The sequence below is a fragment of the Cebidichthys violaceus genome, unplaced genomic scaffold (assembly GCF_023349555.1).
Source record: "Cebidichthys violaceus isolate CVI_PGR_0920_01 unplaced genomic scaffold, fCebVio1.0.p SCAF_208, whole genome shotgun sequence".
Classification (NCBI taxonomy): Eukaryota; Metazoa; Chordata; class Actinopteri; order Perciformes; family Stichaeidae; genus Cebidichthys; species Cebidichthys violaceus.
The window spans coordinates 56,836-75,254 of record NW_027176382.1 but is presented as its reverse complement, the minus strand read 5'-3'; the positions used below and the strand labels follow the sequence as shown (position 1 = coordinate 75,254).

The following is an 18,419-nucleotide window of genomic DNA, read 5'->3' as shown; positions in this document are numbered from 1 at the left end:
GTCACTTTGCATAATTAACTATCCCGGTGTCGTCACCAAACTTTGCCTTTGCTGGGAACACACTCCCATTGGTGTTCATCACCTAATTCCCAGATTCTCCCCTCGCCTTCTCCCCCTTCCTGGAATGTGCCACTCTCCGATGAACGGGAGGGGTGCTGCCTTTCTCTACCGCTGACAGAAAGATTAGAATGAGAATCGCACAGGCAAAAACCAGCAGAAACCGCATCGAGTCCCGGCGTTTCGAGGAACGGCGACCCATAAAATGTCACGGGGGGGGGGTCAACGATCAAGCCGACGAGTCGAGCGGAGTTCCCCCCTTTTTTTTTTTTGGGCCGATGCGTCGCCCGTTAATCTTTACGCGGGCGGTGACAGATGAGGTGAAGCAAGGCCATTGTGAGACTATGGGGGAGTCTTCTCGTGTCTTTGGAGAATCTCTTGTTTCTCACAGCGGTCAGGCCTGGAGTCACCGTCTGAAAGCACTCAGCAATGAAGGAGGCAGTTATGTAAACTAAAAGGAAAAACACAAAAACACAAATGAGATAAATGCCATGTACAAGTATGGCACGGTGGTGTAAAAGTAGACCCTAGCGCCAAAGCATGGGCCACTGTGGCCAAATACAGTATAATGTAGCATATCGTAGTACAGTATTATCTAATATAATGGACCACAGTATAGCATAGCATTATTTATTTCCCCAGAAAGGAAAATCTGCAAGCTCTATTTATTATGATCATGTCAAATCTGTGATAAGGAATAACGCAGAGACGTATACGGAAATTTAGCCCCGCCCCTAAAGCGTCCCCTGCTTTATGGTCTGTTTGACTCTAAATGGACCATAATGTACTAAATGAACATCATGCTGTATTGAAGAAGACTGTAAACTAGAGATTGAGACCATAAACTCATGTTTACAATGTTTACTGAGGGAATAAATCAAGAGAGAAGTAGAGTCATTTTAGACTAGACTTCTATACAACCAGAGGAGTCGCCCCCTGATGGACATTAGAGAGAATGCAGCTTTAAGACACTCGCCCCTTGCTCAAACCAAACGTAGTATTTCCAAAAGCTAAAAAACGTGTCTCACACGGGGTGCTCCTTCATGGTGTGTGCTACATGTGTGAAAGGGGAAACCTCCAGACCGGAGTTCACATGAAGAATGCTCTTAAATGTTCTAACTCTTCTGCAGGGCATCGGCGAGCTGTTCGAGAAGATCAAGCAGGAGAACAAAGCCAACGGACACCTGAACGGTGACGCCGGCCTCTTCTTCACCAACCTCTACGTCACGCCCGTCCTCAAAAACATCAACCTGTACCTGGAGAAGGGCAAGATGCTGGCGGTGGCCGGATCCACCGGCTCGGGGAAAGTAGGTTCAAAGAAGCCGTCTCATGCAAAAAAACAAAGTCGTGTTCGTAGAGACCACGCCAGAATCCGTCTTAATGTTTTGGTCAAAAACCCCAACAAGCTGTTCCCACGTTCATCCCCCAGAGTTCCCTGCTCATGCTGATCCTCGGAGAGTTGGTGCCGTCGGAGGGTAAAATCAGACACAGCGGTCGCATCTCCTTCTCGCCGCAGACTTCCTGGATCATGCCGGGGACGATCCGGGACAACATCCTGTTCGGACTGACTTACGACGAGTTCCGCTACACCTCCGTCATCAAGGCCTGCCAGCTGGAAGAGGTACCTTCACTCGATCGTGTGCTGTTCCCTTCTTCCGCTTCTTCACATCTTCTGCTTCATGCAGCGTGATCTACCGAAGTATCTAGTCGATATGGTTTGTCAGGGAGCTCATATTCCCCCCCCCCCCCCCCCCCAGAAATATAAATATAAACACCCGTATTTTGGTGAAAACACAAGTATTTGGAGCATGCCGAACAGACGGACGTGAGTGTTTAAAACACACGTGCAAAAATGTGACTACTTTCATGGATGATTTATTGTCCTTATTCAACACAACAGGGTTGCGCAACGAAGTGCAGCTGTAGGCCATTCGCTACACAAGTAAGAAACATGGCGAACAACAGACCAGAAAACGTTTGATTCTCGTCTCCTCCAGTTTCTCCAGTAACTTGATCAATGCCACTATTTCTGTGGACTTTATTTAGCGTATTCTTCGTCTTCTCTTTGGCCCAGATGGAAAGTGAAAACACTGGACTTCTGCAGAATTTAAAGTCAAAGAAACCCCGCGTCCAATCTCAACAAACGCTCACTTAGCCCGCGTTTTCGGTTCACTTCCTGCAGTTGACTTTCGGTTTGCTTGGTTGTTTTTGTTCTAAATGTTGCCCAAAGGACATGGTCAGAACTGATTTTTAACAGTATTATTGCGACACTTTCGTACCGCCATTAAAAACTCGTCGCCACCGAAATCCACCGTGACATTTAACTGAAGCCACTGAAAAAGTACAAAGGAATGTAAGAGTGTCAACGAACAGGGGAAATGTCGCATGTATAGCTATGAAAATATTCACTAAATATGACTTATTTAGATACGTTTTCCGTCTCCTTTCATAGCAGTTTTTCTGTAGGAAGTCTTTTCTCTTTCATCGGATTGATGCTCTCTGCTCGGGTCGGAGCCTCGGCGAGGCTTCAAGAAGGTTCAGGTTTCACCCCCCCAGTCCACATTTACACCCATTATGTCCCTCAAAGACACACACACACACACACACACACACACACACACACACACACACACACACACACACACACACTCTCATAAGCCTCAGCGTTGAGTGACGGGCCCCCTCAACAGAATAATGTCTCCTCTGTTGCTATGGAAATCTCACGTTATGTCACTGGGATGGAATATGAGCTTGTTGGTTCTACGTTTACTAAACGGGACAAAACCGTCAGAGCGGTGGGCCTCGTTGAGCAGAACAAACCCTCTCTTTGCATACGTGAAAGTGAAGTAGGTGTTCTGTATATTTATATATATATATACATAATATACCAATATACATTTATATATTTGTATATTATGTATATACCGCAAATACTACTACACTTATTTATATTATAAAAATACAGACAAGGTGTAAACAGACACAAACAACTCTTAGATTTGGATTCAAACTCAGTTTCATCCATTTTTGATATTTAAGATACATTAGATATGTAATTTTTTGGGAATATATGTAGGAATACATAATAAGTACATTATTGTGATGAAATATGAACCGTCACATATTTCCAAACTTCTACAACCTTGTAAATTTTTTTTGATAATCACATTTTTTTGATCATTTTTTTGGGACCTGTGTAAACAAGTTGATGGTCATAAATCATTGATATATTTTTTTTTTAATGACGTTGATGCTTTAAATACACAGCATTAGCATTATTTATACTAGAATCAATGCAGCAGCTCATGACTCTTTATTTAGTTACCGCCACGGCCCGGCTCCTGCGCCGGTTTTGACAAAAACACAACGTGTTGTCACAGCAAACACAGCTGACGTGCAACATCGACGCCTCAATGTACCGTCAAATAAACAACAGCCTGCATTTTGTCTTTTGAGGAGAGCTGTCACACCGTCTGTCCCGCCGTATACTGTATGGAAACGACAGGAAGTGTCCCCGTGTTGTGTGTTGAGGAACAGGAGACAGTTCAAACGGCCTCTAACCTGATGCATTGTGGGTCTGTTGTGGCGACAAACAATCATTTAAGCAACGCCTTGTACTGGTCTGGCATTACAGTAGGTACATTTTGAAATAATAATATAGAAATTGTTACAATTTTGCAGAAAGCATGACTGTAATTCTCATTATGGCCAAAATCATCAATCATTCCTTTATAATATAGACTATTTATTGAATTTATAAATTCATAATATAGACTCTATATTATGAAATAACCTCATGGTTTTGTTAATTAAATTCTTGACGAATTAAACGTTCTTTTCTCATTTAATTAAGATCTTAATTGCAAATGAATCATATTTTAGAACATGCTTTTGCGACGTAGTTGTGTATCACGATATCTCGATATATGTTTATTACCTCTGATTTATTACCTCTGATTCTCATTTAAAGGCACAATCTGTAACCTGATCAGATATATTTAAGGCGGCGTCTCACAACTGATGATTGAAACTCTTAGGAATGTCCTAACATGATGCAGTTATAGTATAAGTTAAAATGTGGGTATCCTAAACTGCAATGTTTACACTACTCATAATAAAATTAAATATGAGATTAATAAAATGACAAATAAATAGAAAAACATGCACATCTTAAAATACATTTAAATTAGTGATTAATAAAATAGAATACAATTTTATTTCTTAAATTCAATAAAAGTGATTAGTGAAATAATACAATAGAAACAGTTTTACATCTTATTTACAATAAAATACTTGATTAATAAAATAACAATAAAACAGCATAAAATGTTGCAACTTAAATACAATAGAAATAGATGATGAATACAATTTTACAGCTTTAATACAATAAAGTAAGTGAATAAAATAATGTAAGAATCTTAATCAAAGGCCTGGCTGAATAGGTCGGTTTCTAAGTTCACGTTTAAAGAGTTCAACACCTCCAGCAGCTCTCGGATCCTCAGGTCCTGCGACCATCAAGTAAAATAAAAATCAAGTAAAACTTTTTTATAAAGGTGTGATATAAGTTATCAGCACGTTTTCGACGTTTAAGACGCTCTACGCATTTTTTCCAAACATCTTTTAAAAGCACCGATTGTCAACGATCATTGAGTCACTTTAAAAAAGAGGCTGGAAGTGACTCAAAATAGAGCGAGTGAATCCCCAAGGCAACCAGGAGAGACGACCGCAGCGGATCCCTCCAGGCAGAGAACGAGGCCTTCAGTGGGCGGCTGACTGCAATTGCCCCCCCCCCCCCCCCCCCCCACACACACACACACACACACACACACACACACACACACAAAAGCACCAGACAGACTGCCCTGGGTGGTCTCCCCACTGTTAAAACCTATCTTCAGCCTCTGGCTCGCCCGGCCCTCAGCTCTTTGTTCAGAGTGAGACACACACACACACACACACACACACACACACACACACACACACACACACACACACACACACACACACCATGTCTCTCTTTCTTAAACTATGCTGCCTTGCTTTTACAAGCTGTTAAACAACCTGTTAACTTGATCCCTCTATGCGCTCCCGTCGGGACACCGGAAGTTGTCGTTAAACAGGTAGGACGTGTGTTTTTTTGTTTTTGTTTTTAACGATGATACACTTGTGCTGTCACTTCATCCTCACCGGCGTCTGTTTGTCGTCGTCAATTACCGTCCGAAACGCAACATCTGTGACGTCCTTCATGCTCCTGTCCCGTCTGTGGGTTGTGCTTTGTGTGCGGTTTCCACTTGGTTGACTGTAAATCTCCGATTATATGAAGATGAATTGCTTTAAATAGCCGATAAAAGTCATGCATATGAATGTGTTCTTTGGGTTGTTATATTTAGGCATACTTGCATACTTTACCATGAAAAGAAATTAACTTTTTATTAGTTATTGTACGGGTGCAGTTTCATTAAACTGTGAAGTAAAGACTTATTTCGGCTCACTAAAATGTCTTTTAATTTGTAAAATTAAAGTGCTTGAAAAAGCAACTTCCTGTACAGAAACAATAGCCTATTTATGTATTTATTCATTTATGTTGGCTTTGTTTATGCCGATGATTTCAGGTAAATTACAGACTTTCTTTGTAAAACATTTCATCAACTGGACATGTGCCATGTTTGGAGCTTCTGCAGCTTTTTATCTTAATGGCCGAGTATTAATGATGTGTTTTCATTCCAAAGTTATCAGGATACAGTTTGAGCTTTCGGTTTCTACCCAGTTCCAGTAAATGTAGCATTTAGCACGCTGGTGGTGCACCTCACACCCTGAAATCTATTTTCGCCATGTTTTTAGACATAAAATGTTGCATAAATCAGTTTATGAATGATTTATGAACAAACCCCTCAGTAGAAAGCTTCAGAACATAGAGAGGAATGAAGGTGTGAAGTTTGGTGTGTGTGTCAGAGCTGCTGAAGTGGAGATTTCTGGATCAGAGTCTGGGAAAAAACTAATTTAGAGAAAACGTCCTTTAAAGAGACGTTTAGTTAAAGTCCAGGTGAATAGGGTCAAAAAATGAACTCATAGATATCACCATGAAACTTCACCAGTTCATTACTGACATTAAGATGAATATTTTATATTACAAGTTCTAAATATACAGACGCAAATAAACAAAAGTAGTAAAATAAACGTCTTATTTGGAAATTTTGGATGTTTCCTTTCCACTGGTCTGAAAGCCCAAAATCTCAAAATGCATCAAAATGTATTAAAAACAATGTTTTGTCCTGTCGTGTCTCGCCTTAAAGGGCCAGCTTGTGGCATTAAGCTGAACGTGCATCTGTGTTGTTTGTCCCACTGACATCTTCTTTTGCTCTCTAGGACTTTGACTTGCTGACTGACAAAGACAAAACGCTTCTCCTGGAAGGAGGGGTGACCCTCAGCGGAGGTCAAAGGGCTCGCCTCGGCCTGGCCAGGTACTTCCTGTCACACCCGAGTATCTGTCAGCAGGACTCAGTCAACCCCATGTATCCATCAGCCACAGTAGAGCTGCTCCATTGTGGCAAAAATCATAATCACGATTATGTTTGGTCAATAATGAGATCACGAATATTTAGTTAGTTATTGACGAAACATCATGTTTTTATTAAATTTTTTCTTTTTAGTCTTCTTTCTTTTTAACAGAGGATTTAATTGAAAAACAGATACAAAATTATATATATATATATATATATATATATATATACTATAAAACCAATGAATTCTATAAAGAATATTAAATACAAATTAATTTGCTAAAAATAAATAAGATACATTTGTAGTGTTCTTCCACAACCTACTGAAAACTACTAAACATAAATATTCAATTTAAAATATAATATATAAATATAAGTAGGATCAAATATGTCGTAGCTCACTGCCACAACCTAAACTAAAAAACATATAATCTACATTTTTGGTAAACTATATTCAACATATTCAGAAACACGGGGTGCGCTGGATTTATAACACAAGACAAACCGAGAGTGTCGTCAGACCGCCTCTGTTGATTAATTAACTTTAATGTGTTGTTGTTGCTTTGCAATGGACAAAAATAGAAATAATTAAGGATATGAGTCACACTTCTAGTTGATATAAATAGAGCAAGTAGTGAGTTGTTTTGTGGCATTTTAAGAGATCATCAATCTGCTGACTGGAATCCATGCAATGTTATGAAAGTAAAAAAAAAAAAACCCCAGCATTTTTAAAAATCACTTCTGCATCGTTAGAGATCAGCATACAGACTGAAGTCAATCAACTAATCACCGTTATCAAGATCATCATCACCAGCACTGCCACAGTGAGAGGCTCCACTCCTTGGAAGTCAATAAAAACATCTGCTAAACAACATTCATCTTTATGCCTTTGTTCCCATAATCTTAACCTGCCAGAGCCGATAACCGTCACCTATCATTGTTATCCGTGTGTTTGTCTTCCTCCACTAACTATTGTGTTGTTTTTTTTTTTTTTTACGGCCTCACTTTTTAATGCCGAGTGCTTCCTACGGCCCCCAGTAGACATTTATTACTCCATTAAAATCTGCGTGTAGGTCACAGCAGTCAGACGCTCTCATGTTCCCATGCATTATTTATTGGTTTAGTGTCCTGGCATCAATTTGCAGACACTCATTTGGTTTTTGGGGCTTCTGCCATCGCTGTAAACATCCACTGGAAATGATTTGTTCCCACAGGGACCCGACTTCCTCATTTACACCACCTTTCTGTGTCTCTTGCTCTTTGTTTCCCCTGTATTCTCTGTTTCTCTAACCTTAAAGGGACAGTGAGGTACTTAGTCAGTGTACTATTTACAGACTGTATATAAGAAGTGGACGTAGTCATCGTCACCCGTTGGTTTGTGGACGTTTTGAAAAGCCTTGAGTTTGGCGATTTTGCCGTCGCCATATTGGATTATGGCAACCAATGAATGGAAGTGACCATATTTGGAAAATCATCCCCTGCTTTATGGTCTGTTTGACTCTAAATGGACCATAATTTACTAAATGAACATCAAGCTGTATTGAAGAAGACAACTTATTTTAGCCGCCTAAAAAAAACCCCCCAATATTAGTTTCAGTGTCTGCTGTATTTAGATTATTTCATTCGCTTAACCTTTCCGGCAGACAGCTTTTTCTGACAGGGAACTGAAACTGTGTTCTCTAAATAGCCACAAGAAAAGAGTGATTTAATATGGCCTAATGGCTAATCTACTGCTACCACAATGGAGTAGATTGTTTTGTATCATTTTGTGAATCTTTGGTGGATCCAAAATAACCATTTAAAGGTTAAAAGTTCTTGTTTTTTTTTAGCCGAGGGCCCCTTACAAGATGGATAGTTTACCATTTTAAAATGAAGGTATTATTCTTTAAACTATTAAGCCTTTTGTAAAAAAACAAAAAAACCCAGTAATGATCATTTTAATTAATAAATCTAAAAACTTTTCACGGTTTGCCACAGACCCCACTATGAGAATCACTGCTTTAAAACACCAAAGACATTACAACATAACACACACAAATTGTGTTCTGCTGTTACTGTTTTTGTCAATGGAGTCCGGTAGTTATGAATAGAGCACAGATGACGGCTTCAGTTCCCCCGTCTGAAAGGGCCGTCTGTGTGTCTGAAATACGTTTTGCTGCCGTCCACACCGTCCACAGCACTGCATTACTCCCGTGCCACTGCAGTGCAGCCATCTAGTGTAGATAAAACACTCGATTACGGATAAGCACCTCATACAAACATCCAACCCTGTCCCTTTAAGACTCTCTGATGTGTGTCTTCTCCCTCAGGGCTGTGTACAAAGATGCGGACCTCTACCTGCTGGATGCACCTTTCACCCACCTGGACATCGTGACGGAGAAAGAGATCTTTGAGAAGTGCGTATCCCAACAGAGAGTCTTTCATGTGGGGGAGGAGGAGGAGGTGTGGGGGAGGAGGTGTGGGGGGGGTGGTGGTGGTGGTGGTGGTTGGGCTGACAGTTTTTAAGTTCAAGGTGAAGGTTGTCTCTTGTTGTCTCAGACACACTGTCGGGTCGACTGTGGAGAGTCACGGCTGCTTCATCACACTGTTGCATTCTCAGGAAATGGGAGTCGGAGCAAAAAGGGAATTATGCTTTGATGAAATCTTTCAGAAGGGAAAAAAAATATAAACAAATATAGTAGCTTGTTCGTTTCAAAGCGCTGGTTATTCTTTGAAGATTTGACACCTCAACCTGTCTTTACTTCTTGTTTGTTTTATAGAGACATACTAAAAGAAATATGTGAAAGTTGACACGTACGCTTCTCTACAAACCTTCTACAATTTTCTGCATGACTTCACAGATGCGTCTGCAAACTCATGGCGTCCAAGGCGCGCATCGTGGTCACCAGCAAGTTGGAGCATCTGAAGCGAGCGGACAGAATCCTGCTGCTGCACAACGGAGACTGCTACTTCTACGGCACCTTCTCGGAGCTGCAGGCCAAGCGGCCCGACTTCAGCTCCCTCCTCCTCGGCATGCAGGCGTACGACAACATCAAAGCGGAGCGACGCAGCTCCATCCTCACGGAAACCCTCCGCAGGGTCTCCGTCGACGAAACCGCCGGCTTCCGAGGCCCGGAGACGATCCGCCAGTCGTTCCGACAGCAGCAGGCTCCTCCGATAATCGTCTCCGGGACCCAGGGACATCCCGGAGGTGACGGCTACCCAGAAAAACGGAAACAGTCCCTCATCCTCAGTCCTCTGGCGGCTGCTCGCAAGTTCTCCTTCATAGGGAACTCCCAACAGACCGCCAACGCCCCCCAGTCCACCACGATAGAGGAGGGGGTTCGTGAACTCTCCGAGAGGAAATTCTCGGTCGTACCCGAGGACGATCAGGTTGAGGAGGTGCTCCCCAGGGGGAACTTGTACCACCACGGGTTGCAGCACCTCAACGGGCAGCGGCGCCAGTCCGTCCTGGCGTTCATCACCAAATCTCAGGAGCGCCAGGAGCGCAGAGAGCAGATCCAGATTCAGTCGTCCTTCAGGAAAAAGCTGTCCATTACGCCACAGTGCGACCTGGTGTCCGAGCTGGACATCTACGCCCGCCGCCTGTCCAAGGACAGCGTTTATGACATCAGCGAGGATGTGGACGAAGCAGACATGGAGGTAGAGCTTTGTTAGAACTCTGTTCAAGGCATGTTAGAGTCCATGAGTAGACACATGTTTAGACTTCTGGAACAATGTTTTCTTCACCCTCATTTTTATGATCTTGTGAATACCGACAAAATGTACTTAACCTCAAACTAAAGTTACTATGAGGAACTTAACTTAACCTTAAAATAACACTGATCCTCTACATGGCCGACATCAGTAAACAAGACCATCAGCGAGAAGATTGACTATTTCTATATAGTTATTATAAATGCTGCTCATCAGGTCCGGGGAAGTCAGATGAAATCCTGCAGGTTCACCAGAAACTCTTTCAGCTCAGACTCCAGCGGGGCCTCCAGCAGAGACCGGTCCACCGTGGACAGACCCAGATCCTCCAGCAGAGACCGGTCCACCGTGGACAGACCCAGATCCTGCAGCAGACACCGGTCCACTGCAGACAGACCCAGATCCTCCAGCAGAGACTAGATTCAGATCTGGCTTTGCCTTGGACCTGCAGTTGGAGCTCCGGAGGGAGGAGGAGAGCTCAGCTCCCGGCAGCAGCAGCGTCTCCTCCTCCTCCTCCTCCTCCTCCTCCTCCTCCTCCTCCTCCTCCTCCTCCAGGAGCAAAGCTTCTCCTCTCTGGGAGCCAACACCGACACCACGCTGCTGGAGACCCAGGACGTATTGCTGGACCCACTGAAGGGAAGGGGGCACGAGTGAACCAGAACCAGGACTGAGAGAGGCAGACTGTTAGACCCTGCTGCAGTAAAATGAGAGGATTTCTAAAGGGACTCTGGTGCTCAGAGACACTACCACTTTAGTCCACAGGGGCCGAAATCAAAATCAACACAAAATAGAAGTTCCTCGTAGTAACTTTAGAGTTTGTCTGGATATAGCGGTAGGTCTGTAGGTTAAAAGAGCCGTTCTGTTTCTTCACAGCAATGCTTCGTAGATGAACATGAGAACATCTTTGAAACTACCTCATGGAGCACATACCTTCGCTACATCACCACCAACAGGAGCCTAGTCTACGTCTTAATCTTCATCCTTCTTGTCTTCTTCATTGAGGTAAAATTATCTTTTTTTTGTTGTTATTTTACTTTTGTGAATTCATCTAACCATTTCTAACAATTTTTTTTCGTTTCTACTAACAGGTTGCTGGTTCAGTCATTGGCATTTTCCTCATTACTGAGTAAGTGTGGAACCAGTGCTTTTGATTGTTGGATTAATTTTCTGCGAGCGGTTCAGTGTTTGATTTATAAAAGATTGTTGCATACATATGCCTATATATATGCCTATATCTAAGTCATTCTGGGACCGTTTCTTTCCAGCGTTTAAATTCAATCCGTGTCTCCTTCTCAAACCCTTTTTGCTCCGTTCAAAACCAGCAAGATCTGGAGGGACGGCGCCAACCCTAAGTCGCCAAACTTCATCGACGAGCAGCCCCCGAACTCCTCGGCGCCCCCCGTCCACCTGGCGGTCATCGTCACACCGACCAGCGCCTACTACATCCTCTACATCTACGTGGCCACGTCGGAGAGCGTGCTGGCCCTGGGGTTCTTCAGGGGCCTCCCGCTGGTGCACACGTTGCTCACCGTGTCCAAGAGACTGCATGAGCAGATGCTCAGCGCTGTGCTGCGAGCCCCCATGGCCGTGCTCAACACCATGAAGACGGGTGATTTCCACAGTTTTACTTGATATTTTTCAGGGCTTTTTCCGTTTGGTTTAAACATGCATTCACCTGTTTTTGTCTACTTTTAGAATTTGTTTAGCCAAACAGAAAAAAACCCATACAAATTGAGTTCATTTTCCTCCTTGTTTCGTCCTCTTCCAGGCCGCATCATGAACAGATTCACCAAGGACATGGCCACCATAGATGACATGCTGCCTCTGGTGCTGTTTGACCTCATTCAGGTAGATATGACGTATCATCGCGTTTTCAGGTTTCAAGGCCTGTTAGTCGCACACTCGACACACACCTCTACACACACCTCGACACGTTCAGTGAGACGCTTGTTCGCCTCCTCCGGTACCGCACTGAAATATGAACACACAATGTGTGCAACAATAAGATAAAAACAACAGAGTATTCAGAAAAGACACTGGTATTTAGAAAAGAAAGATATGTGCAAAATAAATTAAAGTGCAGAAAAATAGAGTCGTCTCCATTGCTGCCATTCTCCCTCAATCCCTTTATTCAAAACTCACCTATTTATGCTGATAAATGCTTGATGCTAGTTATTTTTTCATTCATTTTGTTTTGTTTATATTGTAGTTGCATGTACTGTTTCTGTTTTTAACCTTGTAAAGTGCCTTTGAGTACCTTTCTTTTAAAGTGCTATATAACATAAATGTATTATTATTATTATTGTTGTTATTAGAGCACGCAAGCAATATTCCAAATAAACCCCCTTTGCAGACTACGCAATCAAACTGTATTTTTATTGGTATTCACTGTCTGTCAGCTACAGTACAAGTAGGAAAAATAGGAAATAATAACTATAATAAACACAGATAAAAGACTAAGAAAGAAAACAGAAACACAAATATCCTGGGGTGTCAAAATCTTGACACCTAAACATTGGTGATGGGGAAGATCTTGGGTAAATAATAATGAGAATAAATTTAAAATCAAATTGAAATCACACCCTCTAAACTGAAAACAAATCTGTTTTGAATTGAAATCAAACACTATTACTCCACTTTCCTCCACGGTAATAAAAAACACAATATAGCTTCACATTCAAATTTTCATCCATTAATTTCATTCCAACATAAAGTCGCCAGCTGTCTAATGTTAAATAAATCATCGGTTAGTTATCAGCAAATATAATGCTTCAAAATCCTCTCAACCTTTCAAACCCAGCAGTACTTTTCTTTTATTGAGACCAACTTATTGTCCCCTCTTTAAAACAGCTATTTCTGCCGTATTAAATCAGGTCTGCTCCGTCTTATTTTCCACCAGCTCACGTTGATCGTTACGGGTGCCATCTTCACCGTGTCCATCATACGGCCTTACATCTTCATCGCCGCCATCCCGCTGGCCGCCGTCTTCGCCATGCTCCGAAAGTACTTCTTACGAACTGGACAGCAACTCAAGCTGCTGGAGGCTGAAGGTGAGAGAGAGAGAGAGAGAGAGAGAGAGAGAGAGAGAGAGAGAGAGAGAGAGAGAGAGAGAGAGAGAGAGAGAGAGAGAGAGAGAGAGAGAGAATGTGTACGAGCTGTTATGGGAATTATATTATAGGAATTGTTCAATGACTCATTTTAGACATCTGCATTTAGATGTGTTTAAAATGTAAATAGTGTAAAAAATCTAATTACAATGCTATGCATGATTTGAAATCCATTGTGGATGAAATATAAGCATTTTTTATTTGAATGGGTCTTGCTGATGCCTCCATCTTGCTGAAGTATTGTTGAGTATCAGGCTGAATTCATTCCAGCATCAGGAGTGTCTTTGGCTCCGGTGAAGAGAATTTAATTCTCTGTTATTTGTCAACAACATGAGAATGAAAGTTAAGAGGAAGGAATCTGCAAGAGTGCAAGAATGAAATGGCAAATATTCAAGAAGAGTAAAAGTGAGAACATGATGGGAAAACCAATAGAGTGAACAGGGGAAGCAGGACTGGAGTGGGGGGGATGCCTGGGGCCAAAGGTCCCGCTGAAGAACAAAAACATGACAGAGGAAGGGTTGATGGAGAGGATGGATGGGCTGCCTCAGAGGGGCGGGAACAGTCAGAGGAAGGGAGGCAGGGTGAATAAAACAACCGTTATCCTCCAATTAACAAAAGAGTTTTGTCTCCCTGTGAAATGAAGGAAGACGTTTTTAAAAGCTTTCACACATTTTACACAACTATTTGTGGTTTGTGGGGGTTAAATCTCACAGCACAATCTTTCTAACTGCCCAAGTGACAGTCTTGGAATAAATGATGTGTTGCAGAAGTCAGTCTGTTGACATTGTTTTGGCAATAAAGAGGAAGGTGGGGTAGTAAAGTAGGGCAAAGCTTTAATGCCCCCCCCCCAAGGGGTGATTTGGCTTACAAATCGGTAACATTAAATACAACAATGGGCCTTATGCAGGAAGCGATATAAGGACAAATTTCCTCTTTATTTATTTTTTGGTTCGTTTCCACGATTTGTTCTTATTTTGTTAATAGCATTTGATTCCTGAGATTCACCAACAGTTCCTGGTATTTGTTAATGTCTCAGGTAAGAACACTTTACAGGTGGTTGAGGTCCACTCTCACCAAGACAAGAACAATATTTCAGCTTACAAACTGTTTTTCCAGGAAATGTAAGGAAAAAAAAATCTCTAAAATATAATATCAAATTTGTATGATTATGTGTTTTAGAGTAATTATAATGATTGGATTATTACATTTCTGGATTTCTGAAGATACTATTGTTTCATCGATTCCAATTAATACTATAAAAAAGCCCTTGGATGACATTGCTTAAGCTAAAACGGCTCTCACCGATGGGGTCCACCGACGCTTCAACGTTTCCAATCATCCGACTGGTGCTAAAGGTGCAAACCACAAGTTACAAACCACAGAAAATATGGCGACTGACGCTCACTGACGGCCTAACATCTTGTGTCCGGTGTGTCCCTGAAAGCAAGGAATCTCTGTGCACGACACGTTCAATATTATTAAACTTTGAATAAGCAGTAACTGTGCAGCAGCGTCAGGGCTCTGTAAAAAAAGTTCTGAGTGCACACATTAGGGCACAGCGCATTGATCTTAAAGTTAAAAAGTCTGAATGTGTGGCAGCCGACAGGACGGTGCAGCTCTGCACAACCAGAGGATGAGACAACAGGTCACTGGACATGCTGACGACGATGCCACATGTGCATGTTTTTTTTGGACTTCCCTGCTCTGCCACTGAATGTGCGTTTTTTGAGGTCTTTTCCGGAGACGCTGAGAGCGCGCCGAGGTCAGACAGATGAGCCGAGCTGGGATTTCCTCCAACCCCATCCTGGTGCTGCTCTCTCTCTCTCTCTCTCTCTCTCTCTCTCTCTCTCTGGTGTCTCTAACAGCAAGCCCGACAAAATACAGAGGACATTTTATGAGTGTTAGTCACTCTAATGTTTAGTAGAATGTTTTCGCTTTTTGGCAACGTTTTATTTGTATTTCCAAAAGATACCCTTGATGAATCCACCAAAACTCTTCTAATTGAGTTTAACTAAAAGTCTAACTAAAAGTCCAACAAATAGTCCAACTAAAAGTCCAACTAAAAGTCCAACTATAGGTCCAACTATAGGTCCAACTAAAGGTCCAACTACAAGAGACAAACTAAAGAGGATTAATGACAGCAGAAAGAAACAAGTGACCCCTACTTACTCCAGCCAAATCTGATAAAGTTAGAACTAAAGGAGGCATTACATAAAGAAATATGATTACTATCTTAATTCTTGCTTTCTTTCTGTTCTTTGTCTTTTATCACACTTTCATTACGTTTAATTCAAGCTAGTTCTGCACACTTGTTCTTTCATCACTTCAACTGGTTTATTGTCGAGACCGACCGAACTAATATTTGTACAACACATATTAAACTTTTAACCTCTGTGCACTGTCTCCTCTCCTGCAGCGCGCAGCCCCATCTTCTCCCACCTCATCATCTCGCTGAAGGGCCTGTGGACGATCCGGGCGTTCGGGCGTCAGACCTACTTCGAGACTCTCTTCCACAAGGCGCTGAACACCCACACGGCCACCTGGTTCCACTACCTGGCCACGCTGCGCTGGTTCCTCTTCCGCTGCGACATGCTCTTCGTCCTGTTCTTCACGGCCGCTGCCTTCATCGCCGTGGGAACCAACAGTGAGTGACGCGGGCAAAAGGGGGAAGCGTGTGTGGATTCAGGATAGGTTGCACTGTTTTTCGTGCGACAACGGTTGCCCCAAATAAGCTGAAACCGAGAAGTCTTTATTGAGACGAGAGCGGCAGCGGTTTGTACACATGAATCCCAGGAAGCAGGAGGGAACATCTCGTAATTCCAGTAAGTTAGTTAGTTAGTAAACACCGTGTTATTTCCTCTGGGCCTATCGAGTGAAGACGTCTCGGCCTTATCTGTGTGTTACAGTGTGTAGGGTCACATATCAGGATCGTAACAGACAGTTTGGCAGTGCTGGAATGCCACTGGATAAAATGTCATGTACAGAAGGAAGTGTGTGTGTGTGTGTGTGTGTGTGGGGTGTGTGTGTGTGTGTGTGTGTTTGTGTGTGTGCGTGTGTGTGTGTTCAATTAAATGAATGGGAAACACAAGTGTACACTTACAAACACCGCTGCTGCTGCGTCACGACACCGTGTTTATGTTGAGAGCAGATTAAAGGGTCATTTCACAGCTCATTATTTCCAATAGAGCAAGAAGCAGAGCTGCAGCACCTGACAGCTGCTCTGACATCAGAGAGAGAGAGAGCTGCTTTGATTGGACAGTACTGATGACCGTGTGTGTGTGTGTGTGTGTGTGTGTGTGTGTGTGTGTGTGTGTGTGTGTGTGTGTATGTGTGTGTGTGTGTGTGTGTGTGCATGCTCTACAGAGGACAAACCAGGGGAGGTTGGCATCATCGTGGCCCTGGCCATGCTCATCCTGGGGACATTCCAATGGGCTATCATCACCAGCATCACTGTAGACGGACTGGTATGTGGTTGTCACACACACACACACACACACACACACACACACACACACACACACACACACACACACACACACACTCGGGAACTGTCATTGTTGGTATCGTAGTTTTGATCTGACTTGATTTTTAAAAAACACAACCAATGACCAGTTAAGAGTGTGTCGGGCACAAAGTTGTGTTTTCATGACTTTTGGGGACATCACATTGACTTGCATTCATTTCCTGGAGGCTTAGCCAAACCATAACCGCTACCAGCAGAATCCTAACCCTTACCTTAACCTAAAGCTAGCCTAAACTTAACCTGAACCTTACCTTACCATAACCTAATCCTAACCTAAACTTAAACTTAAACTAAAACTTAAACCTAACCATAACCTTGCTTTAACCTAATCCGAAACTTAACTTAAACTAAAATTTAGACATAAACCTAAACCTAACCTTAACCTAGCTTAACCTAAACTTAAACCTAACCTTATCCATAACCTTAACCTAACCCTATCCTTAACTTAAACCTCACCTAAACCTAAACCTTACCTTACCTTACCTTAACTTAAACCTAAACCTAACCTAAACTTACCCGTATAACAGCCCTCACCCCAGCCTAACCCTAACCTCAAAACAAGCCAACAACAACAAAAATCACAAAACACAAGTATTTTTTTCTTCTGTTTGTGAAGACTGTCTGAAGTTCTTTCACCCGTCTACTGTTTATTTCTTTCTCTTCACCCTTTGGTTGGTGGAACTGACCGAGCTTATCACAGTGCAGGATGTTTTGTACAGTACGCAGCGTGACTAATATTCTAATGTAAGAAAACAAACATCAGTGTGAATCACATTTCCAGTGACGGTGGGTTACAATATTTCTTCAAAGCACAAGTACGTTTAGTTTGATCTTACTGAAACATTGTTTGAGTAAGAAAACCACCAAAACATCTTGTTTTCAGCTTTACGGTTCACTTCAAATAGACACTTAAACATTCAATTATTTAACATACTCGTATATTGTTTGTTTGTTTGTTTATCATATTCTATTACCAATTTTCCTATTTTTTATATTCAAATTACATCTTTATACTACGTGTTTATATGCACCAATCACCAAGTCGAACTCCTCGTATGTGCAAACATACTTGACAATAAACTTTCTGAGTTTCTAAGTTTCTGATTCAGATTTTTTAAATAGTTTATTTAGCTTTTTATGCATATATATATATATATATATATATATATATATATATATAGATATATATATATATATAAATATGTGTACAAGAAAATCTCTGTTATTGTTTTATGTGTATGTTGTTTAAAAATAAAAAAGAAAGTGTGAAAAATATTGTGTATATACACATATATATGTATATATGTATAAATAAATGTATATGTATGAAATAATTAATTCATTCATTATTATTATTAATAATACAATTTATACAGTGCAGGCCATTTTGTAAAGTACGCACACAAAGTGGTGTGTGTATATATTTTATATATAAAAATATATTTATTTAGATATATATTTATGTATAAATAAATGTAAATCCATAGATAAATATATATATATATATATATATATACGTACATATGCCTCAACCAGTAG

At 41.6% G+C, this 18,419-nt stretch overlaps 1 protein-coding gene across 2 annotated transcripts in view; it reads left to right on the top strand.

Moving 5' to 3' along the window:
• Positions 1-18,419, top strand: part of cftr (CF transmembrane conductance regulator) — a 39,706-nt gene that overhangs the window by 11,531 nt on the left and 9,756 nt on the right. For both annotated transcript variants that reach the window (XM_068716714.1, XM_068716711.1), the window contains 12 exons: positions 1,188-1,364; positions 1,487-1,678; positions 6,424-6,518; positions 8,867-8,953; positions 9,398-10,199; positions 11,124-11,252; positions 11,339-11,376; positions 11,573-11,859; positions 12,019-12,098; positions 13,150-13,300; positions 15,774-16,001; positions 16,721-16,821. In XM_068716714.1, coding sequence (XP_068572815.1) covers positions 1,188-1,364; positions 1,487-1,678; positions 6,424-6,518; positions 8,867-8,953; positions 9,398-10,199; positions 11,124-11,252; positions 11,339-11,376; positions 11,573-11,859; positions 12,019-12,098; positions 13,150-13,300; positions 15,774-16,001; positions 16,721-16,821 — 2,367 coding nt within the window. The remainder of the gene's footprint in view (positions 1-1,187; positions 1,365-1,486; positions 1,679-6,423; positions 6,519-8,866; positions 8,954-9,397; positions 10,200-11,123; positions 11,253-11,338; positions 11,377-11,572; positions 11,860-12,018; positions 12,099-13,149; positions 13,301-15,773; positions 16,002-16,720; positions 16,822-18,419) is intronic.